This window comes from Diabrotica virgifera, chromosome 6 (assembly GCF_917563875.1).
Source record: "Diabrotica virgifera virgifera chromosome 6, PGI_DIABVI_V3a".
In the NCBI taxonomy this organism is placed as follows: domain Eukaryota; kingdom Metazoa; phylum Arthropoda; class Insecta; order Coleoptera; family Chrysomelidae; genus Diabrotica; species Diabrotica virgifera.
The window spans coordinates 146,145,486-146,160,890 of record NC_065448.1 but is presented as its reverse complement, the minus strand read 5'-3'; the positions used below and the strand labels follow the sequence as shown (position 1 = coordinate 146,160,890).

At 32.0% G+C, this 15,405-nt stretch overlaps 1 protein-coding gene across 2 annotated transcripts in view; it reads left to right on the top strand.

The window, feature by feature from the left end:
- LOC126886909 (eIF-2-alpha kinase GCN2) overlaps window positions 1-15,405 on the top strand; it is a 274,664-nt gene that overhangs the window by 179,669 nt on the left and 79,590 nt on the right. For both annotated transcript variants that reach the window (XM_050654067.1, XM_050654068.1), the window contains 4 exons: window positions 794-1,073; window positions 3,995-4,131; window positions 12,744-12,892; window positions 13,806-13,990. In XM_050654067.1, the coding sequence (XP_050510024.1) occupies window positions 794-1,073; window positions 3,995-4,131; window positions 12,744-12,892; window positions 13,806-13,990 (751 nt within the window). The remainder of the gene's footprint in view (window positions 1-793; window positions 1,074-3,994; window positions 4,132-12,743; window positions 12,893-13,805; window positions 13,991-15,405) is intronic.

The following is a 15,405-nucleotide window of genomic DNA, read 5'->3' as shown; positions in this document are numbered from 1 at the left end:
TTCAAATTTACCACGCTGTAATGCTTTTTTTATAATTGTTCCAACCGCAGGCAAATTTAATCCATGAAATTATGAAATTTTGACACTGTTTAAATCTATGAATTTTTGACACTACTGACATTTATAATTGATAGGTTAATTAAGTTATATCAGCGATTTTTTTATGTTTCTGAGTTATTCCCGTAATTTTTAAATTTTTAGTCTGCATTTATATAAGAAATCTGTTGTTTTTAGAACTCTTTAGCGACGTATTACTGTTATTAATTTTATAAGTTGTCCGATACTGATTACTGGATTACCGTCAAAGGCCGGCATGGTCAAACAAAAAAGAAGATGAATCTGGTGATTTTTACGACATTATTGGGTGTGAATCTGTCTTTTGAGTTTACTCCTCCCAGTTTAAATAGTTTCTCTAATTTATATGTAATTATTGGAGATCTATAAAAACTACACTTACTATTTTGGCTAATAGTAGCACAATAGGTAAATAAGCAACATTTATTTACCATTTTTGATAAAATTTGTTATAGGATCAATAACACTGATATTACAAAGAATCGCCAAAATTGTCATATTTCGCCGCTACTCACGCTGGAATCATTTCAAGGTACTCCCACCATGGTCACGCACGGAGCGAATACTAATTGAATCTTGTTTAGATCATCATTAAAATCTTACAAATGGTACTATAAAGTCCGTGTCAAGGATATTTCGTATAAACATTTATTGATTGTACCGGAACTGTATAACTTATTTCAATTAAATATTTTTGCTTAACAAAGGATTTATTTAGGTGGCTACTAGACCATGACATCTCTAAGCGTCCTACGTCACAGGAACTTCTCCAATCTGAACACATCCCTCCACCAGTACTAGAAGAATGCGAACTTCGCGAATTAGTAAGACACACATTGAATAATCCTCAGTTGAAAGGTTATAAATATCTGATAGCATCCTGTTTCAAGCAATCTGTAACACACGTTCAAGATATAACGTATGATAAAGATCCTTCTGCGCAAAACGTTGTCAAACCTTTACTCTTGCAAGAGTTCGTTAAAGAAATATGTATTAAAGTAAGTACAGTAAAATATTACATTTATTATGCAGGAAAATACATTGATAGAATAGACTGTAATTTTGTATATTTGTCGCAATTAATTGTATCGTCATCATCGTGTAGCGCTAGAACCCTTCGTCGGTCTTGGCTGACTGTTTTTGCAATTGGCTCGGTCTTTCATCAATATACAGTGCTAGTCAAAAGTCCGTACCCCCCCCTCGTATCTTTTGAACGGTTATATCTATAATAGTGAAATTTGGAGAGAGGAAATAAACGGACGTAAGCTTCTTAACTAGTCATGACAGGTGACGTAATAGTGACAGATGACGTTGCAGAGCCACTGTGACCGATAATTTTAAATGGGACCTTATGGCAAGTGATACCTCGTTTGAAAGGTATTCAAAATACCTATTCAGTCATACTAATTTTTTGGGTTTTAGTTGATTTTGATTTTGATGAATAAATGAAATAAATATAAAATTGTAGTTTCACATTTAATTAATAAAAATTCAAAATTCCGCATATGATTACTTACTAAAAAGGTTGACGTTGACCTAAAAACTACTAGAGAATTGAAAAACGTCAACTTTTTTGACAAAAAAACCATAGGCGGACATTTGAATTTTTATTAATTAAATGCGAAACTACAATATTATATTTATTTAATGTATTCATCAAAGTCAACTAAAACCCAAAAAATTAGTATGACTGAATAGGTATTTTGAATACCTTTCAAACGAGGTATCACTTGCCATAAGGTCCCAATTAAAATTATCGGTCAAAGTGGCTCTGCAACGTCATCTGTCACTATTACGTCACCTGTCATGACTAGTTAAGAAGTTTACGTCCGTTTATTTCCTCCCTCCAAATTTCACTATTATAGGTATAACCGTTCAAAAGATACGAGGGGGGTACGGACTTTTGACTAGCACTGTATAGCCAGTAGAATGTTCATTTTTTGAGATCTGATTGTATGTTGTCTGTCCATCGCATTCTGGGATACCGAAGTGGGCTTTTTCCTGTGATCCCCAAACCAGTTTTACAAGTTTCTCGTTATGCAGTCTGTGTATGGACTCTACCCACCTTAGTCGGTGGGAGTTAATCTTTTGTACATTATTATCATTTTAAAGTCCTTTTATTTCTGTATTTCTTATTCTATACTGCTTTGTGGTCATATCGTGGTGAGGTTCGAGTTTTTTTTAATTTGCTTTGGCCAATGTCCAAGTTTCGTATCCATATGTAGTACTATTTACAGATCTTTACTTTTTCTTGTTAGGTTTTTAGATTAATTTTTTTTATCCAGTGTCTACAGACAGGATCCCGTTTGAGTAATACTTTGGATGAATTATAACGTTTCTTTTGAATGAGCATCAATAAATTGGAGTGGAAAGTCGTGATTGTCACTCAAATTAGTCAAAAGTAGGTCGAAAGTAGGAAGTAATAATGAGCTCTACTCTTTATGGAGATGGTTGTCTTTTCGTGGAAAAGTATTTCGGTCTGTAAACATTACCAATTTTCCACCAACTTTCAACATTTATGTTTAAACTGAAGACTCAACTGAAGAGAAGTTTAGGACTAAAACTGAAGGACCTCCATCTGAATAATATAACCAAAAGAATATTGGCTACAGAACTTATGATAAACAAGAGAACAAAAAATACGAAAAATGCCGTTAGATGTTAAATATCAAACCCGTCAGATAAAAACCAATAAAAAGAAAATCATTGGCAACATTGCTTTCATCTAGCGCAGTGGATCCTGGCAGAGGAGGCAAAGGTGACTGGGTGCTTTCCACTAAAGGAAACACTTTACAACGTAAATATGATGAATGAACCCAGATAGCACAAGTACGTTTTATGGACATCCAACGGACGTACATCTGTGTACATTGGAACGTCCAATGGACGTCCCGCTAAGGTACAATGGACATCCGATGGACGTCCAACGAATGTCCAGAGTTCACAAAATTGGACGTCCATAGAACGTCCGCTACAAACGTACATTGTACGTTGTATTGAAGCTTTCAGTGTACACCTTATGTACATTCAATGTACGTCTTATGGACATTTGTAGGGCACTTTTCAGAAAGAAATCTAGTATCCATAATTTTGTGAATACATAGCAAAAAGCCTTTATAGGAAATAGTTCCTTATAATACTAAACTTATACTTAAAAATATTACACAAAAGACCTTTTTATTTCTCTTTACTATAACTTCATTATAATATATACTTTATTATAGGAACTAGGAACTTCATTAATGCACGACTGCACTTGCACGATAAACAGAAAACACAAATATATCACAGGATGTATTTTCATAAAGACGAGATTCAGATAATGACGCCCTAGGAAGCATGCACATTAAAAGAGGTTTAATCTCTGTTCTGTTTCTGTTCCAAACTATTTTTAGAGTCAGTACCGTTGTTGTATATTACAAGCGCGTTTGCCATTCTGTGAATTATCATAAATAAACCATCCTTCAGTATTCCACAACAATTAACAGCGATAATCCCCTAAAAGTACCTGCCTAATACTACCTTTCACGACAGATAGCGCGAAGAGCGACAACGTTGTCAAGAAGATTCTCATTTAGTTTGTATTGGGACTTAATATAATAGTCGCGTTTTGTGTAAAATATCCATGGACCACAAATGGATGTCCAATGTACGTTGAAATCAAACGTCCAATGGACGTCCCGTAATGTACGTACATAGTACGTCCAGTTTTGGTCCATGGACGTTTGGACTTTAAATGTACGTCATATGGACGTACATCGGACGTTGTGTGCTATATGGGAAGCATGGCGTTTCAAAATATTCTCTGTTTTAAAACATTAGCGATCGCGTGAAATAATGAAACATATATCTCGTTTAATTCATATATTTAAATTGTTTTTCTGTACATGTAACATTAAAATACTTATTTTAATTACAGATATTTAAGCAGCATGGCGGACAAAATTTAGCAACCCCATTATTGATGCCGAAAAGTAAGTTTTACGAAAATTTGGATTCTTGTGTCAAGCTTATGACTCATTTTGGAGGTATCGTGTCCTTACCTCATGATCTCAGGTAACATATTAGATTTATTTATTTATTTAAGAATTAATTTAAAACTTAAAACTAAAAAAAGCAGTACGTGAAAAGTATTTACAAAACAAAGTCAGTTGACAAGAGCGTCAAGAACGTGGCTGATTCTGAATTTAAAATTTGATTTTAAAATATTTGTATAAAGCAAAATAAAATAAATTATATAAAATTAGACAAAATTTAGTAAAATTATATAAAATTAAATAAACGTAAATAAAATTTAAGAGATCTAAATAAAATTAAATAAGATTATATAAAATTAATAAAATTGTATAAAATTAAATAATATTAAGTAAAATTCAATAAAAGTATATAAAATTTAATAAAACTAACAATGAATCATTAAATCACACATAGCACTGTGTTGGTTCTTTCAACCTTCATTTAAAATAAAATACTTCTTATGCCATCATAACATTCATCTGAAGCCATGACAGATAATGGTCAAATGTTTCATAACGCTCTTGTCCGATATTTAAATCTGGACTGTGATAGCAAACACTATAAATCGGCTAGAGGACCAACAAAGGTGTATTCACAGAAATGCTACGGATAATATAAATGGAAAAGGATCAAACAATGAAGTCCTACAAAGGGTTAATACTCTTCGGAAACTGTTAACAATCATAAAATGAAGAAAACTTTACTATTTAGAGTATTTAGGTCACATTATTCGAGGTAATTAGTTAGAACTGTTAATAAAGGGCAAGGTGGAAGGACGAAGGGGAATTGGTAGAAAACAACCATCGTTGGCGACTAGACTGATAAACTAAAAGTCAAGCAATTAGGAATGCACGTCATAGATTTAAGGGGCTATCCTAGTGTAAAAGTACGAAATTCACATACTTTTTTGGGAATTTCTAAAATAAAAAGTACTGTACCAATTATTTTATATAGAAAGCTATAAAAAGAAGTACATGTAAAACAATTTTCATAAAAAAATATTGAAAATTAAATGATTTATGCTCCATCTACTGGCACCGTGAAAATAAAAACCTAGGTCCACTGCTGCAGTGATTGGGACTAATAGAGATCCTGAAACATAAAATTTCAAAGTTATTATTGAAATATAAGTTATTTTCTATACCATCAAGTAGGGGTTTTTTGATCGGATAAAAAATGTCAATTTGGCGGTTTTTGAAACTGAAAATGTTTTAGCGAATTTTAAAAAATGTTATCAACACTTCGTCATTTTTCCAAATTTTAATATTTTTCAAAAATCCTAGTTGATGGTATAGGAAATAACTTATATTTCAATAATCACTTTGAAATTTTATGTTTCAAGATCTCTATTAGTCCCAATAACTGCAGCAGTGGACCTATGTTTTTATTTTCACGGTGCCAGTAGATGGCGCATAAATCGTTTAATTTTCAATATTTTTTTTATAAAAATCGTTTTACATAACTTATTTTTATAATAAATGCTCATGCAAATTTTCAAAACAATTGGTGCAGTACTTTTTATTTTATAAATTTCCAAAAAAAGTATATGCATTTGGTACTTTTACACTAGGATAGCCCCTTAATGACATCATAACCCACCGGTGCAAACTTGACGGCAAACAAATACAACAAATTTTTCCTTATATATTAGTTTTTTCGCTACCGTCAAGTTTAACAGGAAAGCGCTGTTGCCAAATAAAAATCATATGTATTTACCAAAACAACTACCGGCTATACTTGTCTTCTTTAAGAGTGTGAAACAAAGATAACTATCTGTACTATAAGTGTCAAAATGACATTGTACTATAGAAGGTTATGTAAGATTTTTGTTTGTTTATTTTTTTTATTCTTCTTTCAAGGACTTTGGGAGCAGTGCCCATGTAGCCAGCAACATTTCTTAAAATTAACGCCTAACTAATCCTACCATACAAAAAGACTATTACAAACATAACCGACCAATCAAGGATATGGAAGGGAAAGTGAAGTTTTTTAAAAAATAAACTTTCGTTAAAATATAAACTAAATAAATAAAAAATAATTTGAAAACAATATATATATATATATATATATATATATATATATATATATATATATATATATATATATATATATATATATATATATATATATATTGATGCACGTTAAGTTGTGACTTCCGGTATACAGAAGAGGCTGTCCGACTTCCACCTTTTCTACTAGGAATTATTTTTTAAAAATTGTGTATTTGGTAAAAGGGGGGCTTATAAAATGGGTCTACCTATTGAGGGGAAAGGATTTACCAAAATAAATTTTGTATATATATACGTATATACCGAAGCGTACAGCATACGTTATGGCTTCCATATATAGGGTAGTTCAAGGCGCGTTGTCACTTCCAGCGGTGTTGTCATATTTTGGAAGTCACAACGACTCGTCTGCTAGATTTACCTCCTATTTTGAGCGTAATGTGTGATCTTTTGAAACTTTTACTGTGAATACAGTTGTCTGTGTTTTAAAGTTGTCTATTTAAATTAAAATATTGATATTCTTTTGATTATACAGGTTTACAAAAAAATACATTTCGGACTATTTGACGAAACCATATGACTAAGGGGGTTTTTGGGGTCGCTGGTTACGAATCCGGGGTTCGCTAACCTCTATCACGTCAGGTAAAGGTTATTTCAAGGACAAATCAAGATAAATCGACAGTCGCTCTGAAAAAGTATATTAGGAGGGTTTTGGGGTCGCTTATAACGAATCCCGGATCCGCTGACCTCTATCACGTGTAGCTGAAGGTCATTTCGAGGTCAAATCAAGATAAATCAACACAATCGCTGTGAAAAAGTATATTAGGGTGTTTTTGGGATCCCTGATCACAAAACTGGGGCCCGTTGAGCTCAACCACGTCAGGTAAAGGCCATTTCAAGGTCAAATCAATTTTGTTAACTCCTCCTGATTTGAACTTGAAATGACCTTTACATGACGTAGTAGAGCTCAACGGACCGCAGTTTTCATGATCAGCGACCCCAAAACTCCCTATACTTTCAGAGCAATTGTGTCAATTTATGTTGATTTGACCTTAAAATGACGTTGAACTAGACGAGATAGAGGTCAGCGGACTCCGGATTCATCTTCAGCGACCCCAAGAACCCCCTAATATACTTTTTCAGAGCGACTGTCGATTTATCTTGATTTGACCTTGAAATGACCTTTACCTGACGCGATAGAGGTGAGCAGACCCCGGATTTGTGATCAGCCACTCCAAAAACCCCCTTGTCATATGGTTTCGTCAAATTGTCCGAAATTTAGTTTTTTTTTGTAAACCTGTGTTATTTATGATAATATGATTGATATTTATTTTAACAAAAATACTAATATATTATTATTGCTGTAAAATGGATTTATTGGAATTAATTAAAAAAGTGTTAATAGTAAGTCATTTATTTATGAAAATTATATCAAAAATGTTAATAAATAAATTTGAACTTATAGAAAATTTTAATATTTTAGATTTTATTACAGGCACCGTCCTTTTAATTTTTGATGTACCAATAATAATATGTAATAAAAAATTAAATGGCTAAACCCTCCAGGTGGGAATTACCCGCTAAAAAGCTATCTAGATCCATCTTTTTCGAGCAGATTTTTCCCAATCTGCTACTCGATACTATTGACTATGCTTCTCCATTTCTTTCTATCCTCTTTTGTTTTTCTGCTAGTCTCTAATTCCTGCCCTATATAAATCTTCCTTTAATTCCTGTAACCATTTATTCTAGTTCCTCCGCGTCTCCTTCTAACTCCGGGTCTCCATTGTAAAATTGAGTTTATAGTTGTTGCGCTACCTGCTCTCCATATATGCCCCAACAATCCAACTCTGTGCCCAAATCTGAAAATCTGGAATAATATCTACCCGGGTCGAAACATTTTTTTTAATATATGAAAATAGTTATTTATGAAACGGAGTGAGTGCTATACATCGCGTAAGTTCGCAAAAAGTACTTCACGCACAATTTCATACAATATTTTATCTACGATAAACAAATAAAAATACTGTAACTCTTCGTCACTGGAATTCATTTCTATTCTACAATTCTTAGAACTGTGACATATAAAAATTCTAATTTCTTTCAAACCACAAAACTGTCAAATTTTTTTTTTGTAATTTATTGCTCATTATGTCATCACCTCTCTTGTGCTCTGCACAAGAGATCTAAGGTTAGAGCTAAGAATAAGGTTGGCTAGGTGCTACGTTTTCTCGACTCTGTTTTACGGAATGGAAGCTTGGACCTTGAATGCGGCATCAATGAAAAAACTGGAATCATTCGAGATGTGGGTATATAGAAGAATTCTAAAAATATCATGGACAGAACACGTCACAAACAAAGAGGTTCTGAGAAAGGTGAATAAAGAAATGGAAGTCTTAAATACAATTAAAACCAGAAAATTGGAATATCTCGGACATATTACACGTGGAGAGAGATACAACTTGCTCCAACTCATTATGCAGGGAAAGATTCAAGGAAAAAGAAGCATAGGGAGACGCAGAATATCGTGGTTGCGCAACCTGAGAGAATGGTACGGATGTACATCAAACGAACTTTTCAGAGCAGCCGTCTCCAAGGTCCGAATAGCTATGCTGATTGCCGACCTCCTTCGCGGAGATGGCACTTGAAGAAAAAGAAGATGTCATCACCATGAAACGCGAAAGTTAAGAAAGAATATTTAATTATATGAAAGTGTGTCAAAAACAGTGAGAAAAAGTAAATCCCATTTAAAATACATTGTTACTTCATGCTTACTTTAAAGCACTGCTATCTATAATGACAGTTTTCACAAACTAAAAATTTATATATTATAATATGACATAGAGTAGATAAAAGTCATTTATTAATTATTAATTGATTATAGTCAGAAGAAAATTAGATCATGCACCCCTTGTTTTTTATAATTGTTAACATACTAAATTACATATCCAATAATTATTGTTATCCATTAAATATATCGATGCAGATCGGCCTTATATCGGATCCTCTTCTATTAGTCCGTTCGCTGACGGTAAAATATTGCAAAACCCATAAATTTTAAAAAACCACTTAAGATTGACATGAAATTTGGCATACACATAGGTAACATATCAAAGAAGAAAATTGATATTGTGCCGATGTTTTCTTTTGCCAAGCAGACATTCCGTTAACATTTTTAGTCACAACATAATATCAATGTTAAAGTATTATTAGGGCAACGCGTTATGGTGTCACATTTCTTTTAATGACCGACACACAAAATATTTTAATGACGGATCCCACACTAGAACCAGATTTTTATTACCTATTGCTGATAAGGTAAAGAGTTATTAAATATCACTCGTTGTCATCTCTGTGTTAATTTGAAATAATAAAATATAAATATTGTAGTTTTGTATTCTAAAATATTTGGAAAAAATATCTATGTATTTTTTTTCATTTAGGTACACATCATTTTAAGGGATTGTCCGGAAGAGTACAGGCTCAGTATATCGGCAAATGAATTTTGTTTTAAATACCGTCCGTATAGCGGAGGTGCTCGTTGGGGATAGGCGCAAAATCTTAGTCCAGTGCTAATTAAATGCATTAATTTTTTTCGAATTCTGAGAAAACTAATAAGTATTTTTGAAAAATTTAAACGCAGAATGGAAGCTTACATTATTACCGAGGGCAGAAAGTCCCTGAAAACTTATATAATGTTTATTTTAATAACTTATATACCTAATATATGTTTATTTTAATAAAGATAATGGGATGAAAAAACAAGAGAAAAGTTAGTGTGATTTTTAATTTCGAATATTTCATTCAAAAGAAACTTTTTTTTATTCTAAGGGACTTTCGGTCCCCCGTAATAATGTTATCTTTCATTCTGGGTGTATGTTTTAAAAAATATTTATTAGTTTTCTCAGGATTCGAAAAAAATAAATGTATTTAAATAGCATTGGACAGAGATTTTGCGCCTACCCCTTAAGAGAGAGTTTACTGTATTTTATATTATTACTAGAATTTATTACTTTAAACTTTTTATCGCTCTTGATTCATTTTATCGTGTATTTAATTCCATTCAATTGTAATTGTACATTCAATTTTTTTGTAATTTTTACACGTTTTATTACTTTCGAAATAACAATAACTATAAAATCGATTTTTCAGCCTACTTGGGTCAAAAAAATACACAATTTTCGGAAATTTCGTTAAATGAGAACATTTACCTACATTTCTTGTATTTAAGCTTTTAATAAGATTTTTAAAAATAATTTAGATTATTTAATAGATACATTCACCGGCACGAAAAACGGGCACCCCAAAAAATGGGTCATTTTTGATGGCTCGTATCTCCTAAACCTATTCTCCGATTTAAGTATTTCTTTAATATGTTATAGCCTTATTCTTTAACTATATCGCTGTAATAATATTGTTTCTAGACAGGTAAATTATCATTGTATACTGGGCGTACCAATCAAACTGTTTTTTTTTCAATTTTCACAACACTCTGTGGAATATTCTAGCCTTTATACAATATTGAAATTAAATCCAAATTATGCCCCAGGTTTTCTTAATGTTCTGTTTGTTATTCATTCGCTTATGTTGGATAATAAAAAAGTTAGGGACTTTAACAATTAAACATGTTCTTTATCAATACATGGTGTTTCTAAATAAGTGCGACAAACTTTAAGGGGTAATTCTGCATGAAAAGATAATGATCGTTTACTTGATAAAGTTATGTCCGCAAATGCTTGCAAATATAAAATTATTTTGCCAAACGATCATTATTTTTTCATGCAGAAATTACCCCTTAAAATTTGTCGCACTTATATTTAGAAACACCTGTATCGATAAAGAACATGGCTAGTTGTTAAAGTCCTTAACTTTTTTATTATCCAACGTAAGCGAATGAATAAAAAAACAGAATGTTAATAAAACCTGGAGCTATAGTTAGGCTTTAATTTAAATATTTTATAAAGGCTAGAATATTCCACAGGGTGCTGTGAAAATTGAGAAAAAAACCCAGTTTGATTGGTACACCCGGTATACAATGAAAATTTACCTGTCTATCAACAATGTTATCATAGCTATATTGTTAAATATTAAGGCTATAACATATTAAAAACACTACTTAAATCGGACCAAAGGTTTGGGAGATACGAGACATCAAAAATTACCCATTTTTTTAGGGTGCCCGTTTTTCGTGCCGGTGAGTGTAGATTAAATTAGAAGTTCATTGTAAAAAAGGAAGTAAACAAAAACACGAGAAAAATGAATTTATATAAGTAAATAGGTAAGTCAATATTATAGATTGAAATAAGTACAGAAAATATATAATTATAGAGATATATAATCACTTATTGTACCTTCATTTAAGGCTAACTTTAAAAGTAAAGCAGATCTGCTATTATTCATGTTTAAAAACAAAAGGCACACAAAACACTAAGTACGATTAGGACCGCGAATCTACAACAGATAAATGTCTGGAAACCGTTACACAGGGTTGCCAAAAAACGGAAGTCACACCGAGCGGTGTGGTATACGGAAGACGCTACGCGTTGTGTACATAACCTGTATAGTAGCACGGGAGCGACACTAGCGCTGGTGATATACCGTCGAACTAAAATCGGATCTTATGAGTATGTTAGATACGATATGACTTCCAGCGAAATTTTTAATATAAGCCTTCTGATACCATCTAGTAGCCAAATTCGTAAAAATATAGGCAAAACGTTGTGACTTCCGAAATCGGAAGTCATAACGGTATATATGAAGTAACAACGTATTACGAGAATCTACTTTGGAAGTCACATGGATACATGTATCAATATATATATATATATATATATATATATATATATATATATATATATATATATATATATATATATATATATATAACAAACAAATGAAATAGAGAATGCGGAAAAATCCCCTTACGAACAATTCACACATCCACTACTTCGGGCTGGGAAAAATTTTTTGAATAGAATCGAAGATCCAAACACCAGCTCTTAGAAATGTGTTTCGCCCTCTTCAACCTCTTTGGGCTCATCGGTGACGATGAGAGGTTGAATATGTTCAGAATTGTTCGTAAGGGGATTTTTCCGCATTCTCTATTTCATTTGTTTGTTTTCGTACGAGTGGTCGTCCAAACCAGTACCTGTGGATCTTTTGATCACTGAGTGTGTTTCAAAGATCTACATCTTTTGTTTTTTATATATATATATATATATATATATATATATATATATATATTTTAGCACCAATATAATACCATTTAAAATCTCCCGAAATATAATAATGACATCATATAAACTCGTCACCAATTCCAGCCAATAAAATGCTCGCTATAATAGGAATGGTATGCCAAAAAAATCTGATTATTCCCTATATATTTTTTCAAATTTAGAATATGACAACAAGGGAAAAATTACGTGTATTCCTTATTGTTTGACTTTTCCTATATTCCGCTCTCTAAACTTGGGCGGGATCGAGGAAAAATTGCCAAGATGATTGCCTACTCGGGAGACCAGTCAAGACAGATTGAGTAGGAGTCCGTATTTTGTTGGTATTTTTGATATGAATACTTCTAATTGTTTGCTTAAATTTACAATCTAATTACTATGCTGAATCAATAAATTACATAATTATATATTTTAGGGTTCCTTTTGCACGATATATAGCTTGGAATGGTATTACGAATTTTCGACGTTACTCCATAGAGCGAGTTTATAGGGAAAAGAAAGTATTTGGCTTTCAACCTCGTGAGCTTTACGAATGCGCCTTCGATATAGTCACCTCTTCTCCAGGTAAGTTACATATTAGGTTACGTTCAATATGTTTCCGTTCCACTTCCAATAAAGGAGTATTAGCTTTTTCTTTAGCAAGACTATCAGTAAATAATCTTCTTCTTCTTCCTCTTCTTCTTTTTTTTCTTATTTTTTCAACAATACTAAGATATGTATAGCAGAGTAGACGCACAATTTACAGAAACTGTCTCTAGCGTGGGCAATTCTCGCTTTAATTTCTTGCTACGGTTCGTTATATATATGGGAGTTTTATCTCGTTATTCTTCATTTCGAAAAAATCTTTTTGGATATCAGCTAGTAAAACGGTATTATCTGCATATTCTATACTAGAAGTTTGTAATCCATTCATTTTTATTCCTATAAAGTTTTTGAGCCCAGGGCCTACATGGCCTGTTGAACAAAATAAATAAAATAAAGTTTTTGAAGGTTTTCTTGAATAGCAGTTCCAAATAGAGGTATGGGAATAATGCTCAACCTTGCTTTACTATGTTGCGTATAATATTTAAATTGGTACCAGATGGACTAACGAACTGAAGCGTGTTAACAGGAGCTAAGCGTGGATGTAAGCCTCACAAGCCAAAGACAGATCGGAAAAAGCTGAGGGAGACCTGTATCCAACTGTTAACGCGTACAGTTTGATGGTGATGATGATATTTAGTATTAATAAAAAAGTATAAATGTCTTATTAGTTTGAGGTCTTTTCATATAAGTTAGTATTTTGTAGAGAAATTACCATTTTAATTACATCCAGTATGGCTAAAATAATAACAATTCAAATTGAAAATAATATACAGGATGTTGCATTAAAAAACAAGTAAAAAACGTAAATATAAAACACAAGTGTATAAGTTGGTAATCATAAATTCTTATTTGTGCTTTACTTTTTTTACTTATTGTTCATGTTAATTTTTAGGTTTACTAATGGCAGATGCAGAAATTCTCTATATAGTATATGAAATATTAAACGATTTACCAGGGATTAGAAACAAGAACTTTGTTGTACGACTTAATCATAATCTATTACTTAAAGCAATTCTTTTACATTCCGGAATTAAGGAAGGTCATCAAGAAATTTACGATATGGTCTGGGACATAAAGGTAATTAAACTATGATCTCACAAAAGTAACGAAGGTTATTTTTTAGTAGATAATAAATTATTATAATATGATAAAAAAGATATGAAAACGTCCATAAAGATTGCCTAAGCACGAAAAAATATCCTAAATGTTCAGTATACAGCATTCAAAACGTTATAAAAGTTAAAATATCGTTAGGTATAGCTTCTAAACCGGCAGATCAGAATTTTAACGAATATTTTCATTTGAAACGATCGGCTTCTATGTCAGCATATGTTAGTAAATTATTTTGATGGTCTCTTGAAAGTTTGCCCTCACTAAATGTTTTATTGTAGTTTCCAAAGGGTAAAAATAAGAGTTTACATGTCAAGGGGTGAACTTAATTGGGAAAGTAAAAATAAGAACAGGTAATTAAAGCGAAAATAGCAAAAACAAACAAGAAGTATGCAGCATTAAGAACGTTAATATCTATCTATAATAAGAAAGACACAAAGAAGAATATAAATGACAGTTAAACTCCGTTCGCTCAACTCAGATTCATTTTGACAGATTCAGAGTAGGAAACATACAACACAAAAATTCCTCCTTCACACTCTTAACAGCTCAAATATACTTGCTCTTTAATTATTAAAAAAAGAATAATTATTGGAAATAGTGGAAGTGTATACTAAACTCATAAAATTTTCGGTATTATATTCAAAGTATTTAATTTCAGTTGTTATAATTAACTTATAGCAACTAATTGTATTATTCGCGCTGTTTATATTATTTAGATATGTATTGGTATTATTGTTGTTTCGTTGTTTGTTTAATTTAATATTGGCTATGAAGACGTGTTCTTGGTGGTATAGTAATTATCCATGGGTATTTACAGATGGTTCTTTAGATCCCGAGTCGAGGTAAGTAGGTTTTGGGGTACACATACCTTCAATCAATTATAACTATGCATCCAGATTACATGAGCACACTCAAATATGCACTGCAGAAATTATTGCAATTAATAAGGGAGTATCTGTTTGTATTGAAAAAAATATTAAAGAAGCAATAATTATTTCAGATGCTAAAAGTGCTATCCAAAAATTACATAACACAACCTGTGGGACAAACAACCATATTGTATATATAATCCGGTTCTCGTCTACCGTGAGGTGTCGAGAAAACCATATTGTAAACCTAACTAAAAGACTCATTATTGAGTCAATGGAAGCAGGATTTAATATAATCTTAGCTTCGATCCCAGGCCATAATGGAGTAAAGGGGAATACAGAGGCTGATAAATTGGCACATATAGACAATACTTTAAATATTCCTGCAGACATTAAAATAGATAAATTTGACTTTTTGCCTTTTATTAAACAAAATATTGTAAATGAGTTTAAAGTTGAATGGACAAAACAGTTTAAAACTAAGGGAAATGGTATCAACAATGCCAAAGT